The sequence below is a fragment of the Mustelus asterias genome, unplaced genomic scaffold, assembly GCF_964213995.1.
Source record: "Mustelus asterias unplaced genomic scaffold, sMusAst1.hap1.1 HAP1_SCAFFOLD_312, whole genome shotgun sequence".
NCBI classification, from domain to species: Eukaryota; Metazoa; Chordata; class Chondrichthyes; order Carcharhiniformes; family Triakidae; genus Mustelus; species Mustelus asterias.
The window spans coordinates 331248-353864 of NW_027590276.1; the positions used below are offsets into that span (position 1 = coordinate 331248).

At 46.2% G+C, this 22617-nt stretch overlaps 1 protein-coding gene across 1 annotated transcript in view; it reads left to right on the top strand.

Annotated features, from left to right (window-relative positions):
* Positions 1-6920: 6920 nt before the first annotated feature.
* Positions 6921-22617, top strand: part of LOC144486341 (homeodomain-interacting protein kinase 3-like) — a gene marked incomplete at its 3' end in the record, with an annotated part of 193684 nt that continues 177987 nt past the window's right edge. Inside the window, exons 1-2 of the mRNA XM_078204365.1 lie at positions 6921-8108; positions 17733-17828. Coding sequence (XP_078060491.1) covers positions 17804-17828 — 25 coding nt within the window. The remainder of the gene's footprint in view (positions 8109-17732; positions 17829-22617) is intronic.

The window sequence follows — 22617 nt, forward strand, 5'->3', positions numbered from 1 at the left end:
TGCAGGGGACACGGCTCGGCTCCAGCTCCGGCTCCGGCTCCACCGCGCCGCCACTGCATCGGAATCGGGATCCGGATCGGCTCCGGCACCGGGATCGGCACCACCGCACCGCCACCCCCTGCTTCCTCCCCGTCAAGGTAAGAGCCAGTCCCGGGAGAGGGGGCTCCAAACTTGATCAACAACCCCCTCCCCCAACGCAACTTTCCCTCTGCTCATCGGCAACATGGAGCTTCACACTTCACTATCTGCCCCCTGATCCCCACTAAACCGTATCTGCCCCCTGATCCTCACTAAACCGTATCTGCCCCCTGATCCCCACTAAACCGTATCTGCCCCCTGATCCCCACTAAACCGTATCTGCCCCCTGATCCCCACTAAACCGTGTCTTCCCCCTGATACCCACTAAACCGTATCTGACCCCTGATCCCCACGAAACCGTATCTGACCCCTGATCCCCACTAAACTATCTGACCCCTGATCCCCACTAAACTGTATCTGCCCCTGATCCCCACTAAACCGTGTCTTCCCCCTGATCCCCACTAAACCGTGTCTGACCCCTGATCCCCACTAAACCGTATCTGACCCCTGATCCCCACTAAACCGTGTCTGACCCCTGATCCCCACTAAACCGTGTCTGACCCCTGATCCCCACTAAACCGTGTCTGACCCCTGATCCCCCCTAAACCGTGTCTGCCCCCTGATCCCCACTAAACCGTGTCTTCCCCCTGATCCCCACTAAACTGTATCTGACCCCTGATCCCCACTAAACTATCTGCCCCCTGATCCCCACTAAACTGTATCTGCCCCCTGATCCCCACTAAACCGTGTCTGACCCCTGATCCCCACTAAACCGTATCTGACCCCTGATCCCCACTAAACCGTATCTGACCCCTGATCCCCACTAAACCGTGTCTGACCCCTGATCCCCACTAAACCGTGTCTGACCCCTGATCCCCACTAAACCGTGTCTGACCCCTGATCCCCACTAAACCGTGTCTGACCCTTGATCCCCACTAAACCGTGTCTGACCCCTGATCCCCACTAAACCGTGTCTGACCCCTGATCCCCACTAAACCGTGTCTGACCCCTGATCCCCACTAAACCGTATCTAACCCCTGATCCCCACTAAACCGTATCTGACCCCTGATCCCCACTAAACCGTATCTGACCCCTGATCCCCGCTAAACCGTGTCTGCACCCTGATCCACACTAAACTATCTGCCCCCTGATCCCCACTAAACCGTGCCTGCCCCCTGATCCCCACTAAACCGTATCTGTCCCTTGATCCCCACTAAACCGTATCTGCCCCCTGATCCCCACTAAACTATCTGACCCCTGATTCCCACGAAACCATATCTGACCCCTGATCCCCACTAAACTATCTGCCCCCTGATCCCCACTAAACCGTGTCTGCTCCCTGATCCCCACTAAACCGTATCTGTCCCTTGATCCCCACTAAACCGTATCTGCCCCCTGATCCCCACTAAACTATCTGACCCCTGATTCCCACTAAACCATATCTGACCCCTGATTCCCACTAAACCATATCTGACCCCTGATTCCCACTAAACCGTATCTGACCCCTGATCCCCACTAAACTATCTGACCCCTGATCCCCACTAAACCGTGTCTTCCCCCTGATCCCCACTAAACCGTGTCTGACCCCTGATCCCCATTAAAATGTGTCTTCCCCCTGATCCCCACTAAACTATCTTCCCCCTGATCCCCACTAAACTGTATCTGCCCCCGATCCCCACTAAACTGTATCTGCCCCCTGATCCCCACTAAACTGTATCTGCCCCCTGATCCCCACTAAACCGTATCTGCCCCCTGATCCCCACTAAACCGTATCTGCCCCCTGATCCCCACTAAACCGTATCTGCCCCCTGATCCCCACTAAACCGTATCTGTCCCCTGATCCCCACTAAACCGTATCTGCCCCCTGATCCCCACTAAACCGTATCTGCCCCCTGATCCCCACTAAACTGTATCTGTCCCCTGATCCCCACTAAACTGTATCTGCCCCCTGATCCCCACTAAACTGTATCTGCCCCCTGATCCCCACTAAACTGTATCTGCCCCCTGATCACTAAACCGTGTCTGACCCCTGATCCCCACTAAACCGTATCTGCCCCCTGATCCCCACTAAACCGTATCTGCCCCCTGATCCCCACTAAACCGTATCTGCCCCCTGATCCCCACTAAACCGTATCTGTCCCCTGATCCCCACTAAACCGTATCTGCCCCCTGATCCCCACTAAACCGTATCTGACCCCTGATCCCCACTAAACCGTATCTGACCCCTGATCCCCACTAAACCGTATCTGACCCCTGATCCCCACTAAACCGTATCTGACCCCTGATCCCCACTAAACTATCTGACCCCTGATTCCCACTAAACCATATCTGACCCCTGATCCCCACTAAACTATCTGACCCCTGATTCCCACTAAACCGTATCTGACCCCTGATCCCCACTAAACCGTATCTGACCCCTGATCCCCACTAAACTATCTGACCCCTGATCCCCACTAAACCGTATCTGACCCCTGATCCCCACTAAACCGTATCTGACCCCTGATCCCCACTAAACCGTATCTGACCCCTGATTCCCACTAAACCATATCTGACCCCTGATCCCCACTAAACTATCTGACCCCTGATCCCCACTAAACCGTATCTGACCCCTGATCCCCACTAAACCGTATCTGACCCCTGATCCCCACTAAACCGTATCTGACCCCTGATCCCCACTAAACCGTATCTGACCCCTGATCCCCACTAAACTATCTGACCCCTGATCCCCACTAAACCGTGTCTTCCCCCTGATCCCCACTAAACTATCTTCCCCCTGATCCCCACTAAAGTGTATCTGATCCCCATTAAACTCAGTCTGTCCCCGACCCCCCTAAACTGTATCTGCCCCCTGAACCCCACTAAACCGTGTCTGACCCCTGATCCCCACTAAACTGTGTCTGACCCCTGATCCCCACTAAATCGTGTCTGACCCGTGATCCCCACTAAACCGTGTCTGACCCCTGATCCCCACTAAACCGTATCTGACCCCTGATCCCCATTAAACCGTATCTGACCCCTGATTCCCACTAAACCGTATCTGACCCCTGATCCCCACTAAACTATCTGACCCCTGATCCCCACTAAACCGTATCTGACCCCTGATCCGCCACTAAACTGTGTCTTCCCCCTGATCCCCACTAAACTGTGTCTTCCCCCTGATCCCCACTAAACTATCTTCCCCCTGATCCCCACTAAACTGTATCTGCCCCCGATCCCCACTAAACTGTATCTGCCCCCTGATCCCCACTAAACTGTATCTGCCCCCTGATCCCCACTAAACCGTATCTGCCCCCTGATCCCCACTAAACCGTATCTGCCCCCTGATCCCCACTAAACCGTATCTGCCCCCTGATCCCCACTAAACCGTATCTGCCCCCTGATCCCCACTAAACCGTATCTGACCCCTGATCCCCACTAAACCGTATCTGACCCCTGATCCCCACTAAACCGTATCTGACCCCTGATCCCCACTAAACTATCTGACCCCTGATCCCCACTAAACCGTGTCTTCCCCCTGATCCCCACTAAACTATCTTCCCCCTGATCCCCACTAAAGTGTATCTGATCCCCATTAAACTCAGTCTGTCCCCGACCCCCCTAAACTGTATCTGCCCCCTGAACCCCACTAAACTGTATCTGCCCCTGATCCCCACTAAACTGTATCTGCCCCCTGATCCCCACTAAACTGTATCTGTCCCCTGATCCCCACAAAACTGTATCTGCCCCCTGATCCCCACTAACCTGTCTCTGCCCCCTGATCCCCACTAACCTGTCTCTGCCCCCTGATCCCCACTAAACTGTATCTGCCCCCTGATCCCCACTAAACTGTATCTGCCCCCTGATCGCCACTAAACTATCTGCCCCCTGATCCCCACTAACCTGTCTCTGCCCCCTGATCCCCACTAACCTGTATCTGCCCCTGATCCCCATTAAACTGTATCTGCCCCCTGATCCCCACTAACCTGTATCTGCCCCTGATCCCCATTAAACTGTATCCAACCTGGTCCCCTGCCCCTGATTCCCACTCAACTGTATCTGCCCCAATCCCCAAAACTGTATCTGCCCCTTGAACCCCACAAAATCGTATCTGCCCCTGATCTCCACTAAACCGTAACTGCCCCTGATCTCCACTAAACCGTATCTGACCCCTGATCCCCACTGAACCGTATCTGCCCCCTGATCCCCACTAAACCGAATCTGCTCCCTGATCCTGCCTAAACTTTATCTGACCCCCACTAAACTGTGTATGTCCCCGATCCCCACTCAACCATATCTACCCCCTGATCCCCATGAAACTGTATCTGCTCATTGATCCCCACCAAACTGTATCTGCCCCCGATCCCCACAAACCGTACCTGACCCCCACTAAACTATTATCTGTCCCCTGATCCCCATTAATCTGTATCTGACTCGATCCCCTCCCCGGATTCCCACTAAACCATACATGCCCCCTGAGCCCCACTAAACCATCTCTGCCTCCCATCCCCACTAAACCGTATCTGCCTCCGATCCCCTGTAAACTGTATCTGACCCCTGATCCCCACTAAACTGTAACTGCCCCTTGATCCCCACTAAACTGTATCTGATCCCCACTACACTGCATCTGCCCCCTGATCCCCACTAAACTGTATCTGCCCCCTGATTCCACAAACTGTATCTGTCCCCTGATCCCCACTAAACCGTAACTGCCCCTGATCCCCACTAAACTTTATCTGTCCCCTGATCCCCACTAAACTGTATTTGTCCCTGATCCCCACCAACCGTATCTGACCCCCACTAAACTGTATCTTACCCTTGATCCCCACTAAACTATATCTGTCCCCCAAACCCCACTAACCTGCATATGCCCCCTGATCCCCACTAAACTGTATATGCCTCCTGATCCCCACTAAATTATATCTGCCCCCTGATCCCCTAAACTGTATCCGCCCCTGATCCTTATTAAGCTATATCTGCCCCTTGATCCCCACTAAACTGTATCTGCCCCCTGATCCCCATTAACCTGTATCTGCCCCCTGATCCCCATTAACCTGTATCTGCCCCCTGATCCCCATTAACCTGTATCTGCCCCCTGATCCCCACAAACTATATCTGCCCCCGATCCCTATTAAACTGTATCTGTCCCCTAAACCCCACAAAATCGTATCTGCCCCCTGATCCCCACTAAACTGTATCTGTCCCCTGATCCCCACTAAACACGGTGGCACAGTGGTTAGCACTGCTGCCTCACAGCCCCAGGGACCTGGGTTCGATTCCTGGCTTGGAGCACTTCTTGTGTGGAGTTTGCATATTCTCCCTGTGTCTGCCTGGGTTTCCTCCGGGGGTTCCGGTTTTCTCCCACAGTCCAAAGATGTGCAGGTTAGATGAGTTGGCCATCCCTCAGTGTACCCAAACAGGCGCCGGAGTGTGGCGACTAGGGGATTTTCACAGTGACTTCACTGCAGTGTGAATGCAGGCTTACTTGTGAGTAATAAATAAACTTTACTTTAACCGATCTCCACTAAACCACATGTGCCCCTGATCCCCGCTGAACTGTACCTGCCCGTGATCCCCACTGAACTGTATCTGTCCCTTGATCCCCACTAAACTGTATCTGCGCCCCGACCCCTGCTGAACTGAACCTGTCCCAACCCCCGCTGAACTGTACCTGCCCGTGATCGCCACTGAACTGAACCTGGCCCTGACCCCACTGAATTGTACCTGTCCTGACTCCCGCTGAATTGCATCTGCCCCCATGCCTGCTGAACTGAAACTGTCCGATGATCCCACTAAAAGGTTCTTCCCCGATACCTTCTCCTAACACACTATAAACAATGCCCTTCCTTGAGTTTCCTTTAAGTAGCACCTCTTTATGGTTTATCTACGAGGATTGGTGATGAACATTTATCCTTTTCTGCCACTGTACATTCTGAGCTCTGCAACCAATTGTATGAACATACCCTCCCTCTGCAAATCCTTCCTAGGGCCCCAAAGAAATACTGTCTGTGAATCCTGACCCCATAAAAATACTCTCCCTAGGTATCTCGTCCCCAAGACCTCTCCCTGGACTTCCCTATTCTTCTATGGATGGCACCTTCCCCCAACCTCCTCTAATCTGTACCTGCTCACTGACAGATGGTACCCCTCCCCAATAACGTCTAAAATCTACTCTCTTAAACCCTCTCTAAAACTGTACCCGCACCCTGACTTCCTCTAAAATGTTTGCGCTCCCTACACCCGCTAAACTGCACTTCAACACCCCCCTAAACTATACCTGGCCCCAATCTCTCTTAAACTAGACCTGTCCCCACTCTCTCTCAAACCAGACCTGTCCCCATTCTAAACTTTCTCCTCCAACTTTCCCCATCAACATTCTCCACACTAGGATCCCATGTAAACAACGCCGTTCCTGTCCACTCTGTAAACAGTACCTACCCCAAGCTCCCATGTCCCGTAAAGGTTCTCTGCAAGAGTAGCTGTAAATATTAAGAGTTCCTAAGGTGCTCTGTAAATATTAGCATGCTTCCTCTAAATGCAGCGCTCTGCAGGACCCTGTTTAAATCTGAATGCCCTCCTAGGGATCCCCTCCTCCCGACCCAAGCGCTTGCCCAAATAAGGCTAACTTCCGAGTGGGAGCCAACGCTGTCATTGCAGAAAATGTTAGTTAGAATGCGACAACAGAAATGACCTTTCCTAGTGAAACAACTAATTGCAGGTGGATACAAAGAAATGCCATGACCTCTCCGAACATCTCATGTCGAGGAGTTTGTTTGTTAAGCCGTGATAATTACATTGCTGCTCAGCATTTTGTCTGGATTTTGAAACATCGTTTTAAACATATTCCACATAGAAAGTTTTAAGATCTAAAAATACCTCGGTTTTAAATAGCGCCCAGCGTCCCTGTGGCAAACTGTAAACAGGCTCTTTGAATCCTCCTGCCCTCTTTGCTGGAAGCTTGGAATTCTCAAAAGAGCTGGGGATCAGAGTCTGAACCCGACAAATGTTGAATATGACGCCCGCTGGCTTTAAAACTGATCTCCTGTTAGCCCGTGTGGTTTCTTCTAACTCCAGCCTGATGAATGAGGTTTCCAGTCGCGTAGCAGAGTTGGTTGGACAAACTTCACGGTGGCCGGGAGCAGGGTGGGTGTGTGGGTGTGTTTGTGAGGACAGTGAGACTTATTTTGTTTGTTTTGTTCGTGTTGCATATTCCAGAAACATGGCGCGTTTATCGGCTTTGTGGATGTAGATGAGTTTCTCATTTTTACCCACGTAGGAACTTTCCAGAAAGAAACACACAGTCTAAAGTTAGATCAGCCAGTCGGCAGGTTTACAAACTGGTGATGTGCCAGTCACTGGTGACTACGTCCTTGGATCTTTCCAAAGCTTCGATGTCAGCAAACAGGTGGAGAAAGCTTTCCGTGTAGTGAAGCAGTGAGATAAATATTCCCCAAAGCTTTTGATGGGGTGAATTTCTGATTTTTGACCTCCACTCCCGGCTCCTGTGATTCCTCTGTCCCGGAGCTGTCAGTAGGAACCGGATTGTGGAGTAGTCACCGGTGCAAGAACTCATTTCGGGAAAGCCTTCTTTAAAGACCTGGATTGAACAGGAATGGACTACGACTGTGAAATCCAAGCTGTGATGGTTTGAGCTCTTGTACTTCTTTCGTTCAAGCTCTGACGGTTTCTTTCTTATCCACCTCCCCCCCCCACCAGTTTATTGCACTTTACTATAGCAACAGATTTAGGTCTCGGGAAGAAGGACATCCACGTATTTTTCGTGTGAGTTCTGATTTTAAGCCTGGGACGGGAGTGGCGGGTTTGAGGGGGTGATTTTGGGAGGGGTGTGGGTAGTCCCTGCTGGTGTTGATCTGACAACTATGCTAATTGAAGGGTGGCCTTCTCACAATCGTACCCAGAGAACAACTTCCGGAGGGCCTTCTATGGGCTGAAGCAGGCTCAGGATTGTTGGCGTGTGGCGGAGGGAGATCTTACAGGACACAACAAACCTCTCTCCCTAGTCTGCAGCTGTGATGGGAACAGAATATCAAATTGTAAGTTAATGAAGCTTGATCATCACTATGTTTAAAATACTCTGTATGATGTGAATGTTATAAGAACTTTTGATGGTGAATTGTAAGTAGTGTCATGTTTGGAGACCTCTGTGAGACCAAAAAACTCAGCAGTAATGGCAGGAAATTGCCTTGCCACACGCATATTATAGATAGCGTTGTTATTCTGGGGTTTGTGAAACAGTGCTGTCTGATAGCGAGCGGTACACGGACAGTGGCCTGTGGTGTCTCCGCATGGCATATTGCTGATGTCACCTGTCAGGAAAAAGGAGGCGAGGCGCTTTTGTGGGAAAACTGAAAGTTGATTTACCCCTAGGCAGCTCCAACAAGAGTTTCCCTCTTAGTCAGGGAGGGACATGTCAACACAGGATCTTAACAGGAGGGGGAAATTAGTGCAGTTTAGATCATGGCAGCGATTGATTCATTTGAACTGCCGCTGAACGTTTCAGTGTCACAGTCGCTGCTCAATAAACTACGAGCCACTGTAAATATGAGCACAAAGGAGCAATTTCTAGTTGCTGGGGTTGATGCTTTAGCCCTGGTACAGCAAGCTCGAAACAAACCTCAGCCAGAATGCCTATCCTATTACACTGTCCCCAACATTTCAGTTTACTAGCTGTGCAGCATTGCAGCTGTAAATCATTTCACATGTTTCACCGGAACACAGTGTGGCACTCGGAAATTTTAACTCTTCAGGGCCCATGGAGGAATGTGATCATATTCTGGCCTGCTGCATCAAGGCAGAGGCCAGATAAGGAGACGACAGAGAACATAACAAAAGGCTGTACTGAGAACATGAGATAAAGTAAGATTCTTGGAGATTCATGAATATAATCAGCAGACAGACCTACTGGGCTGAAAGTCCTGCTTCAATGCTGTAAAATTCTCTGATGTATGGGTTTAATTGTATAATCACAATTTTTTGATGGGCCGGGAGGTGAAGGAAGGGGGAGATAATATCTGAATTTTTACCACTTAAGGGAATTGATAGGTTAAAGAAAAATTTCACAGTGGGCATTTACACAAGTAGGTGTAATAGAATTGGTGCTTTTCATTCTGGGGAAGATAATCTCCTGGGTGCAAGTCTTACACTGCTGATTGTCATGTAACCTGTGCAGAAGAGATGAACTGTAAATTCTTGGCAGTGGATGTGTTTAAGTCAGAAAGCTACATGCACAAACTGAGAACTTTTGGAAGGAACTGAAACAGTCTTTGGTCCGTATCCGTTTTGTTTTGATGCCAAACCCCCTTGGGGACTCAGAGGGTTAAACAGTGATTTCTTTCTGCATCTGTTCGAATGATTCAGCCGAGATTTAGAACAAGGAAGCGTCTGGCTAAACGATAGGAATTGTTCAACTGGAGACGGATGGCAGGTCTAAATTCTGCAGCTGATTTGGTCCTGACAAAAGAATGTAAGAAGTGGGGCAGGAGGAGACCATACAGCTCATTGGGCCTGCTCTGTCATCCAATACGATCGTGGCCTATCTTCGGCTTCAACTCCACTTTCCCGTCAGCTCCCCTCACTCCTTGATTTCTTGAGAGACCAAAAATGTTGTATTCAATTCAGAATGGTTAGTTTTATATCACATTATCTTCACGCACACCTGGGAAAGGAAATTATTGTGTAGCAGCAGTTGAGGAGGACGTTGGGCTGAGCCTCTCCTTCAGCAGGAGGGAGGCAGTGGTGTAGCGTTATTATCGCTGCACTAGTAATCCAGAGACCTAGAGTAATGCACACTGTTTGGGGACCCGGGTTTGAATCCCACCATGGCAGATGGTGAAATTCAAATTCAATAAACATCTGGAATTAAAATTCTAATGATGACCATGAAATGATTGTCATAAAGACCCATCTGGTTCATTAATGTCCTGCCATCCTTAACCTGGTCTGGCCTACATGTGATCACAGTAAGAAGTCTCACAACACCAGGTTAAAGTCCAACAGGTTTATTTGGTAGCAAAAGCCACTAGCTTTCAGAGCGCTGCCCCTTCATCAGGTGATCGGCTTGATAGGCCACTTCAGAAGGCAGCTAAGTGCCAATCACATTGGTGTGGAACTGAAGTCATGCACAATCTCGGACAAGGTAAGGTAGACAGAATTTGTTCCCTAAAGGTCATTAGTAAATGTTGGGTTTTTATGATAGTCTGACAACTTCATGCATGGTCACTTTACTGACACCAAGTTTTTATTTCCATATTTTTGGAGCTAAATTCAAAATTGTCAAACTGCCATGGTGGCATTTGAACTCCAATTCTCTGGCTAACTGTTTCAAGCCTTGAGATTACAAATCCAGGAATATAACCACAACACCACTCACGGGCTGTTTTTGTTTTGAACGCAAGCACTTTTTGTGTTGTTGTGATATGGGGACTTTATTTTTGTAAGTCTTTAATATTCTAAGAAATATTCTTTCCATCTCTGCAGTGCTGAGACAGGGAGCTGGTCAGACTCATTCTGCGCACCAGTGATTCAGAAGCGACAGTCAGTTGTGGCACTTTGTCACTCTGTCCCAGTCCTGATTAAGTCAGAGTAGCCTGCAGCCATTCCTTAGGCACTATGTACGAGGCTGACTTCTAACTCTACTGTTTATTATGAAGATGTTGATGTTTTTGCAGCTCATCTCATTAAAGGAAGGTGTTGTCTCCCTGCCCTGCCCCCACCACTCTTTAATCTGCTGTTGTGCAATGGAAGGGTATTTTTAAAAGTTTACTTATTAGTGTCATAATTAGGCTTACATTAACAATGCAGTGAAGTTACAGTGAAAATTCCCTAGTCGCCACACTCCAACGCCTGTTCGGATATACTGAGGGAGGGTTTAGCATGGCAGATGCACCTAACCAGCAGATCTTTGGAGGAAACCGGAGCACCTGGAGGAAACCCCATGCAGACTGCACACAGACAGTGACCCAGCCGGGAATTGAATCGGAGTCCCTGGCGCTGTGAGGCAGCAATGCTAACCACTGTGCCACCGTGCTGCCCTAGCTGAGGGACCAGTCATTGAAGTTAGTACATAAACCTGTCCAAAAGCTTTAATGACATGACGAATGGTGCAAAGAATGTTTTTAAAAGCTCAATTGTTTCCAGTCCTGCTCTCCTGTCCTAATGCTGGAACGAACTGGATGTTGGCAGGTTCTATCCATCTGTGTCTGGAAACAGCAGCTAAGCCAGAATCCTCTGCCCCCTCTGTGGTACAAGTGAATGGATTACATAATGTGTAACAACGAGATAGTTGGAGCTTGTGCATGTGATGCCCTTGAGTGGGTTAAAATGTCTTTGACTGAGGAGTACCTAATGTTGGGAGTAGAGGCAACTATGTCATCCTTTTGCTGGCTTGTACTTTGGGTTGAGAAACTTACGATTTCCTAATAAGCTATGCTGAACATTGTCTTTTGCCATTATAATGCAGGGAAGCATAGGTGCAAGATTAAATACAAGGAATTGTAAACTCCTTCACATAGACTTATATGGCTGTGTTAGTTGTTCAGGCAGGAACTATGACAACATTCAAGATTAGACTGGAGTAGTGGACGTGCAGAAGGGATATGTAGGCATGGCGGGTGAATGTTATTATGTGATGAAGAGGGCGGCACAGTGGTTAGCACTGCTGCCTGACAACGCCACGGACCTGGGTTCGATTTCATCCTCAGGCGACTGTGTGCAGTTTGCACATTCTCCTCGTGTCTGCGTGGGTTTCCTCGGGTGCTCCGGTTTCCACCCACAATGCAAAGATGTGCAGGTTAGGGTGATTGGCCATGGTAAATTGCTCCTTAGTGTCCCAAGATGTGTAGGTTAGGTGGATTGGCCATGGTAAATGTGTGGGGTTATGGGGATAGAGCAAAGGGGTGGACTTGCTCTTTCGGAGGGTCGGTGCAGACTTGATGGGCTGAATGGCCTCCTTCTGCACTGTAAGGATTCTATGAATGTTGATATGGAATGGTTGGGCTGAAAGGTCTGTTTTCTTGTTGTAACTTTTGAGTCTTTCTATTTATGGATCATTTTTATCTTGGTCCAGGCAAAATGACCTGATTAATTTGTGAACTGGATCTCAGCAGGTCTGGCCTAAGTGTGTGTGGTGTGTGTGTGCGTTCACTCGTTCTGAGCAGCTCTGGACTCTGTGTGTGAATGAATGAGAATGTGTGTGTGTGTGTGTGTCGTACACGTGTTTCTGTGGGTCAGTGCATGTATGTCAGCGTGTGCCTGTGCGTGAGTCTCTATGTCAGTGCATGTCGTGTGTTTGTTGGGCTGTTTTCCACAAGCTGCTAGTGTTCCTATGTGCTCAGTAATTGACTAACGTATAGTGTTGCACATTGTGTACTGGTACCAAGATAATCCGATTGCTTGCTTTTGTTATCAGCTCTAAGCACAGTAGTTGTGATCAATGACCTTGTTTACCCAGTGTAGTTGCACAGCAACAGTTTTGCTGTTGATTGGTTTGTTGGCCAGTTTGTGCTGTACTCTCCAATATGATGACAGCGGGCAGTTTGTTCAGTCGTCAAGGTGGAGGGGGTTTGTTAACAGATACTTTTAAAGAAGAAAGAATCTGCATGTTATTGAACAACCAACAAAACTAGAGCTTATATTGCTTGGATACATAACAGAAAGGGGGAAAGATTTTATTTTGTGCATGTTTCAGTGCCAGCAGTTGGACAGACAGTAAGGGGCCTCTTCACCAGGGTCCCATTAACCCACGTGCAGATATTTTCTGCGTTGACTTCAGATTCTCAGTATTTCATTTTGTCTCTGCTGACAGTAGTCAGTGAACGATTAGAAGTACTGCTGAATCTGATTAAAGGGGAGAGTGTCGGGTAACTCGGGCCTGCGTGTGTGATATATGGCAGTTGGTGCACTGGCAGTGATGTGTAGCACAGCACGTACTTCTCCACCTTAGATAATCCCATTGCTTGTTGTCTTATTGGACTTTGAGCATTTGCGTAATGTTTGATTTCATTGGGGAGTGAGCAACCTCTTGCTTGTGTTGAGGATTTTCTTGCGCACTCGGGTGATTTATTATTGTTTTTGATCTGAATGGGCTGCTAGAAACTAGAACAGATAACATACACAATCTGATCCAGTTGGAATTAAAATGATCACAGTTTGGATTTTTATTTTGAGTTATATGCTGATTCAGGTGTGCACCCTTCTCCTCTCTGAGGAGCAGCAAACAACCTTCTCTGAAACAAGTTAATGATAAGAGTGGATACTCAGCATCTCCTGCACAGTGTTGAAGGTTCTGCTTGTGTTGGTGCGGATAAATTGAGCGAAGAGACACAGTTATGTGACAGGGTTTTGTGAGTGAGTCATGCTTTGGATGAGCGGGAGGCTTGATTTACGTTTATGTTGCATAAATAAGGATGCGTGTGGCATGCCGTAGTAGTCTATTGATTATTCCACTGCTGCAGCTAAGCCAGGCCTTAATGTGCAGTGTTGAAGTTCCAGGGCTGCAGGAGGTCTGAAGAAACCCTACTTGCGATCTGTGGGGATGGCATGAGAATGTGTCATTAATCAGCAAGAGTTCAGGTTAGTGGATGCTGTTTCTCATTAGGGCCGGGAGCAGAGGTGTTACCTCTACTTTTCCTGGTCCACACAGTGCTGATTTTGCCATTTCTCTCTCTGGGTGTACTTGAGTGGGATGGCATTTCCTGAAACCAGCAGGCTGCTGGATGGCAATCAAGGTGGTTGGGTTGGGAGAAATGTTCCCCTTGTCCCTGTGGTGAGTGATATATTTGCTGAGTATTATTTTTAATAGAGCAGGAGTGCCCAGACATTGGTGACTTACTATCTATTTGTTCAACAGTCACCCTAACGCGATCTACCAGTGCAGTCTTTCCAGCCTCCCCCCACAGGAACATTGAAACCGATTGCACAATATGGGCCATATCCTGCCTGTCTATGGATTAAAGGAAGAGAAATACACTAAGAGCATTCTTGCACACTATTCTGCAAATAATTCTTCCCCTAAAGGACATTAGTAAAGTGGTTTTACAACAATTTGGTACTTTTGTGGTCAACGGTTCCAGAATTTTAACCTAGTTTAATTCATTGAATTTAAATTCTTCCTCTGCTTGGTGGGATTTAAACTCTTGTCCTCGAGATCATTAATCCAGGCCTCTTGATTACAAATCCTGTGACATAACATATGCTTCTGTACTCTAAGTAGCAAAGGTTTAATGCTGTGTAATATTCAGTTGCTACATATTTTCTGAGTCTTCTATTTTTAACGTGAATGCAAGTAAATGTGGACAGTTTTATGCTGTAGATCTTTACCCACTAGGGATTGGGTAGAGACTTAAGGATAAATCTTACATAATGAAGTGAATGTTACTTGTACTTTGCAAAACTTCTGCCGTCAACAGGGATAGGTGGGAGTTCTTTCGGTTTTGCCGAGACTGATGAAAAGTATCAAACTTTGTTTCTGTTGGATCATCATATAAAGTTTACTCTTATTTTTTTCACTGAGAAAGGGCACACTCTGCATACACTAGTGTGCAGAAAGCGTGGATTCAGCTGGAAATGTGTTCCCAATTTACTGGTCAACCGCGATTGATGTTTTGGACATCTCTATATTAAAGACATTAAAGGTTGTGGGGTTAGTGTGGGGTAAATAGTGCTAAGGTGGAAGGTCAACCATGATTGTATTAAATGACTGAACAGGCTCGAGGGGCCAAATGGCCTCCTCCTCCTATATCCTAAGTTCCTATGCTGTGAGCCTTCCTATGACATAATTGGCAGTGAGACAGAACAGTGATTTGTGGAAACTTGTATAAAGGCGTGTAGAAGGAAGGAGAGTAAGGCGTGGATTTATGTAACGCTTTTCCCAAATTCTCAGCATCTTGAATTGCTTTATAGCTGGTGAAGATTCTTGAAGTAGTCACTGTTGAAATTCCAAGGATAGACAACAGCTGAGTTGTGCACAACAAGCTCCCACAAGCAGCAGTGAGATGTTGACTAGTTAATGTATGTTGGTGATGCTGGACAACATGCAAGGGTTGACTAGGGCACCCAGAAAACTCCCCCACTTTTCTTTCATAGTGCTGTGGAAGTTTTAACGTTAGCTGAAGCCAGTAGTTGGAGGTTGTTTCCAACATTTCATTCAAAAGATGGCACCCCCAACGGTGCAGCACTCCCCTCAGTACTCCAGTGAAATGTCAAGTATGTCTACAGGTTTCTGGATTGGGGCTTGAAACCAAGAATGTCTGATTGACAGGCAAGAATGCTTCCACTGAGCCAAAGCTGAGTCAGCTTTCAGGCGGTTCCCTGGATGATGTCTTTGGTGAGAAGGGGAAAAAGTTGTCATTGGACAGTGTGTTTGCTAGAAAAGTGGTCCCTGAATGGTATGGTATTTGTGAAATGAGAGCAGGTGTTGTGCTTTGTGGGGTAGATAGGTCTGGTCATGATAACATAATCGGTGGGCTGGATAGGGGGAGTATTTCACATGTGTTGTAAACTAACGTGTAACTGTGATGTTTTGATGTATTTTAAGTTTCAAGCTCCTTTACGGTAAACCATGCCGATAAATGGGCAGCCTGCAACATTATATTGGTATCAAAACACACGTGTAATAACTGCCTTGCAAATGTAAATAGAATCATAGTGTGATAAATTCAGGAATCCCTTGTGACTTCTCAACAAAAGACCTGTTAGATCGATGCTGCAAAGTCTTTGTTTAAAAAAAGTGGATATTGTTCATTAATCGCTGTGCTCATTAAGCAACTAAAACTGTAAATGATAATTACTGCCTCCTGGCGATCTTTCCATGTTGGATATGTAAATTTGAATGAATGTGACCCAGCACAGCTGGATATATTGAGAAACACATTAATGAAATTCTGAAATGGACTTTGTTTTTGCGTTTTCTTTTTAGCTTTGATCTTGCAGATCCCGAATCCAGAAAACTTGCTGAAGTATTATGAGTGGAGGCTTTCATAGAATCCCTACAGTGCAGAAGGAGGCCATTTGGCCCATCGAGTCTGCACCGACTTCCTGACAGTATCTTACCTAGGCCTTCTCCCCTGCCCTATCCGCATAGCCCCACATATTTCCCATGGCTAATCCATCATATAAAATTTACTCTTACTTTTTTCACTGAGAAAATGCATACTCTGCATGCACTGGCTCTGCACATGCGCAGTGTGCAGAAAGCCTGCTACCTACACATCTTAGGACATGAAGGGACAATTTAGCATGGCCAAGCCACCTAACCTGCGCATCTTTGTGGGAGGAAACTGGAGCGCCCGGAGGAAATCCACACAGACACGAGGAGAATATGCAAACTCCACACAGACGGTCACCCAAGGATGGGATTGAACCCAGATCCCTGGCGCTGTAAGCCAGCAGTGCTAACCACTCTGCCATCTTCTGAGCTCCCCTTCCTGCAAAAGTTCCTTTGTGTGGGAAGGGGGCTTTCTTCCTCTGCTCCACCATGATTCATTGAGATTGGAATACTTGAGCGAGTGCCTTTGCAGTCAGAATCAATGGGATCTGGGGATCGTCTGCTGTCTCTGTCGAGTTTCCATACCAAGCTTTGACCAATAACACCAACTTGCATTTATATAGCTCCTTTGACACAGTAAAACCTCCAAGGCTACTTCACAGGCGTGATTTCCAAACCAAATTTGATGCTGAGCCACAAAAAACAATATTTTAATGGGTGAACAAATGCTTGGTTAAGAACTTGGTCAAGAATGCTTGGTTGAAGAACGTCTTGAAGGAGCGGAGAGGGGTAGAAAGGAGGGGAGATTTAGGGATGAATTTCCAGAGTTAAGGACCAGGCAGTCGAAGGCAGGCCACCTGTGGCAGAGCAGCCAAGTTGTGAAGCTCTAACCTTATCAATTGGTTAATTGATCCAGATATTGCCATTACTTTCAATTTTCTGTCTGAGATTTCTCGCAAACACTTGTGTGATTTGGCAGACATTATAAAGTAACAAAATTGAAACAGTACTATTGTCGCAGAAAACATTTTTATTAGCATAGACGGCGGCAAAATAGTTTGGCAGTAAGTCAAATACAGTAAAATACAGGTAAAGGTGGACAGAAATTTAACAATTTCCCCCCTATTCTCGTGTGGAGCTATTCTGAAAATTTATGAAACACTGAGCCAGTAGTTTAACAAATCAAAAACATTCCCTTGTTCTCTGAAATCTGTTGTGGCTCTGTCATGTTCTGGCTAAATGCTGCCACCCTTTAAGAGCTGCTTCTGTTTATGCATTGCCTGCTGTTTTTATGCTGTCAAGCCGGCTGATAGATTCACAGAGTGCACAAGAAAGCTTATTTAGCAACGCAATCGATTCAAATTGCATCCAAGCTGCCAAAATTAGGCTTTTCTTTAAAAAAAGAGTATTGTTAAAAGGATAGCTTTTCAATTCAGACAACCCACTAATGCGAGCTGAGAAAATCTCCACTGCTACCCTGTAATTTCAGAGTGTGGATAATGCTGTATTTGATTACCAATATAAGCATTTGGCACAAGTTAACACTGTGTTGCACTTTGAAGCTGTAATAAGAGCATGGACACTTGCTGTTCCAGTTCAGCAATGCATGACAGACAATTCCAGATCATTTGCAGGCCATTTTAGATAATCTTTTCAATATGTTTTTTCTCTTCAGAGCTCTGAGGAACCACTTGTTAATCGTAGCCAAAAGACTTCTAGTGAGACACTGGGAGCGCTAGATAAACCATGTTTATCCGAATGGACCACTTTGGTAGGGGACACTGCAAATTGTGAATGAGTATCGTTGAGTGTCAAGTGTGAAAGTGATTGTGTTCTGAGCACGAAAGCCTTTTGTTTTCACATCGGGTGAAGTTTGACTGATGGTCGTGTGTGGCATGTTTTGTCCAGTGCTGAGATGCTTTCAGCTATGTTATTCCTTCTTATTCTGACTATTTTCTTCCTACACTGTTTTGTGGTGTGTAAATCCTGTGGGTGAAATAGAGTTTTATGATGCACTGTTCAAGGAACTCACCTACCTTCAGGCTATGCCTCTGCTTGTCCCTGTTAAACACCGTAAGAAGTCTCACAACACCAGATTAAAGGCCAACAGGTTTATTTGGTAGCACAAGCCACTAGCTTTCGGAGCGCTGCCCCATCATCAGGTGAGTGGGAGTTCTGTTCACAAACAGGGCATATAAAGACACAAACTCAATTTACAAAATAATGGTTGGAATGCGAGTCTTTACAGATAATCAAGTCTTAAAGGTACAGACAATGTAAGTGGAGAGAGGGTTAAGCACAGGTTAAAGAGATGTGTATTGTCTCCAGCCAGAACAGTCAGTGAGATTTTGCAAGCCCAGGCAAGTCGTAGGGGTTACAGATAGTGTGACATGAACCCGAGATCCTGGTTGAGGCCATCCTCATGTGTGCGGAATTTGGCTATCAGTCTCTGCTCAGCGACTCTGCGTTGTCGTGTGTCGTGAAGAACATTTCAGCGGTCACGGGCATTCGGCCTCTGATCTTCGGGTAAGCATTCTCCAAGGCAGCCTTCATGACACACGACAACGCAGAGTCGCTGAGCAGAGACTGATAGCAAGTTCCGCACACATGAGGACGGCCTCAACTGGGATCTTGGGTTCATGTCACACTATCTGTAACCCCCATGACTTGCCTGGGCTTGCAAAATCTCACTAACTGTCCTGGCTGGAGACAATACACATCTCTTTAACCTGTGCTTAACCCTCTCTCCACTCACATTGTCTGTACCTTTAAGACTTGATTATCTGTAAAGACTCGCATTCCAACCATTATTTTGTAAATTGAGTTTGTGTCTTATATGCCCTGTTTGTGAACAGAACTCCCACTCACCTGATGAAGGGGCAGCGCTCCGAAAGCTTGTGGCTTGTGCTGCCAAATAAACCTGTTGGACTGTAACCTGGCGTTGTGAGACTTCTTACTGTGCTTACCCCAGTCCAATGCCAGCATCTCCACATCATGTCCCTGTTAAATGCAGAATGATGGGCAGTTTGCAGTGTGTCGAGGGTTGAAAGGCAAAGAGCTAAACAAGCAACATCAAGGCAATTTATTAATGACTTAGAAAAGGCAAGAAAATGATTACTGCTCATAACATCTCCCTGCTATTCATCCTTTGTTGATTTTCAGTCTTTTTCCTGTTGAAATCACCAGTTTTGCTTACTGTCATAAACATTTGCTGTCCAGTTTTGTGATGGGCACAGGGTATCAACCAGATTATGCCACTAGGCCAGGGTGCTTCTCTTGGGAGTCCAGCTGAACAAGATTGTTACTGAAAAACAGAACATGTTCATAACGCACAGATTCAATATCCTTCCCCAACCAATCCCATTAAAAAGAGATTACCTGGCGTTCAGTTTGTTGCTGTTTGCACATAATTGTCATGTGCAAACATGGCTGCCGAGTTTGCCAACTTAACAACAGCGACCGTTGCTTCAGAGCAACTTGCAAGTGAAGTGATGTGTGATGTTCATGAGCGATGTGACAAGGTGGTTTGAGAAAGCAAGTACTTAAAAGGTTCTTACTTGGTGAACAGTTGAAAAGACTATTGAACTGTGTAGAACCATACCGGAAAATTGCATTGTTTCAGAAAAACAAACTCGAGTATAAAGCTTGATATGTTTTGTAGTTTAGAGTGAATCTATTCACAATAAATCGAGAGTTGAACTTCCTTCAATCCCAGCTAATTCGAAATAGTGTGTTTGACGTGTACATGGAATCATTGCCACGGGAAAAAACTATGTGCCATCTATCTGTAATATAAACAGACATTGCAGGAAATACACAACAGACAAGTCAATAGGAAAGATGGATTAACATTTTGGCTGTAGACTTTACATTCAGGTCTATATGTTTGAAATATTAACCTGTCCTTTCCATTTATAGGTGCTGATTGTCCTGATCTCTTCTTCCAGTGTTTTACCATTTTTCTTTTCGATTACTCTTTAATTGTCATCAATCTCTTTAAAATACATGGATTTTTATATTCATTCAAGGGATATGGGCTTCACTGGTTAGGCCAGCATTTATTGCCCATCCCTAAATGCCCCTGAGAAGGTGCTGGTGAGCTGCCTTCTTGAACCGCTACAGTCCATGTGGTGTAGGTACATACAACGTGCTGCGAGGGAGGGAGTTCCAGGATTTTGACCTAGCGACAGAACAGCAATATATTTCCAAGTCAGGATGGTGTGTGACTTTGAGGGGAACTTCTGGGTGGTGGTGTTCCCATGTATCTGTTCCCCTTGTTCTTCTAGATGGTAGTGCTTGTGTGTTTGATGGGTGCTGTCTAATGAACCTTTAGTAGAAGATGCTTTTGGAGAGTGGGATGAAATAGGGTTTGATAAAGTGCCACAAAATAGGCTTGTCAGCAAAGTTGAAGGGGCAGTTGGAGCATGGATGTGCAGTTGTTGAGTGGCGGGAATGAGAAAGCAGTGGTGACTGAGTGTTTTTGGACTGGAGGAAAGTGTTCCCCAGCAGTCGGTACTTGGACCACTGCTTTACTGTGTCTAAGCTTGGGTATATAGGGGTACAATTTCAAAATTTGAAGATGACACAAAAATTGAAAATGTAGTGTACTGTGGGGAGGATAGTGATAGACTTCAAGAGAGCAAGACAGGCTGGTGAATTGGGTAGATACAATTTGACACAAAGATATGTGATTGAAAACATTTTGGTAGGAAGAACAAGGAAATATAAGCTGAAATGTACAATTCTAAATGGATGCAAAAGCAGAGAGACCTGTGGGTATATGTGCACAGGTCACTAAATGTGTCAGGGTAGATTGAGAAATTGGTTAATAAGGCTTACAGGTTCCTGGGCTTTATAGAGGCAGAGAATAGAAGAGCAAGGACATCATGGTGAACCTTTATAAAACATTAGTTTGGCCTCAACCAGAATAGAATGTTCAATTCTGACTGCCATGCTTTAGGAAGTATATGTAAACATTGCAAAGGATGCAGAAAATATTTAAACAAATGATTCTGGGGATAAGGGACTTCAGTTATGTGAATAGATTAAAGAAGCTTGCTTGGGCTTTTTTCCTTGGGTGTTTCCTGAAACCAACACCCGGCTAAATGGCAATCAGGATGAGTAAGATGAGGGTGATGGTCCCCCTGTTCCTGTGGTGAATCATACATAGTTGGGGCGAAATGGCATTGAGGTAGAAAATCAGCTGTGATCCAGTTGAATGGCAGAGCAAACTCAAAGGGCTGAATTGCCTACTCCTGTTATTTCATTGGCCCTAGAGCAAAAAAGGTTGTGAGGACATTTGATAGAAGTGTTCAAAACCATTAAGGGGTCAGGACAGAATAGATGGAGAGAAACTGTTCGTTTGGCAGAAAGATCAAGAACCAGAGGATACAGATTTACGGTGATTGGCAAAAAGAATTGAAAAGCAACAAGAAGAAGAACATTTTTACGCAGCAAGTGGTTACAGTCTGGAATGTACTGCCAGAGAAGGATATTGTAGAGACAGACTCAATAATGCCCTTCGAAAAGGATTTGGATAGGTACATGAGCAGAAAAAAATGTGTAGGGCAATGGGGATTAGGTGGTGGGGTGCGGTGTGACTACCTAAATTGTTCTTGCAGAAAGCCGGCACCGACACGGTGGGTCAAATGGCCTCCTGTGATAAAACCATTCTATGATTCTGTATGAAGTGTGTTGACATTTGGAACATTTGCTTAATAGGTGTTCCTGTGCAGGTCTTTGTTCCTCTGGCTGTTGGCAGAAATTTTAGGGACTGTGATGGGGGAACTTAGGTGTTTCTAATGGTGTATCAAGGGTGCCTATAATGTCCATTATTGTTTTGGAGAACTAAGATGGAATTTACCAGAGCCTTTCCTCAAATTAGCCGTGGGTCTTTTTATTGTTATGACTGTGCTCTTTCCCTCTCACTGGGTCAGCTTTGCTTGTAATTGGGATACGTGGTGTATGAAGTTGCGCCGTTAGTTAGTTTCTGGAGAAGAGAAAGTCTTGTGGCATTCTCTCCTCCAGAAAGCCATGAGGGTTGGGTCATTTAATTTATTCAAAGCTGAGTTGGATAGATTTTTGGTGGACAGGGGAGTTGAGAGTTATTGGGGACAGACAGGAAAGTGGAGTTGAGGCCACAACCAGATCAGCCACGATCCTATCAAATGGCAGAGCAAGCTCAAAGGGCCAAATGGCCTCCTCTTGCTCCTAAATCTTATGTTTGTTTGATGGTTACAGTAATGCCTTATCGCACGTTGCCATGTCAGGAGCTGATTAACCTCTTAGTTCAGTGCATTATTGGCACTAATTTGCAATCCCCACATGAATAAGTTTGTTTTGTATTAGTTTAACTTCTGAGATAGTTTCTGCTGCTGAAGCTCGCTTCGAAAGGGTGTTCTCCTTTCTGTGATGCTATTGGTATGAAGACACGTAGCAATGCCAGCCCTATTTGAGAAATGCTAAAACGGGTGTCAGGTTGCCAAATCATTTGGCATCTGTCTTCATTTGGGCCAAATAGTGTGTTTGGCTGCATGCTGAATCCGCACTTTAATTGAATA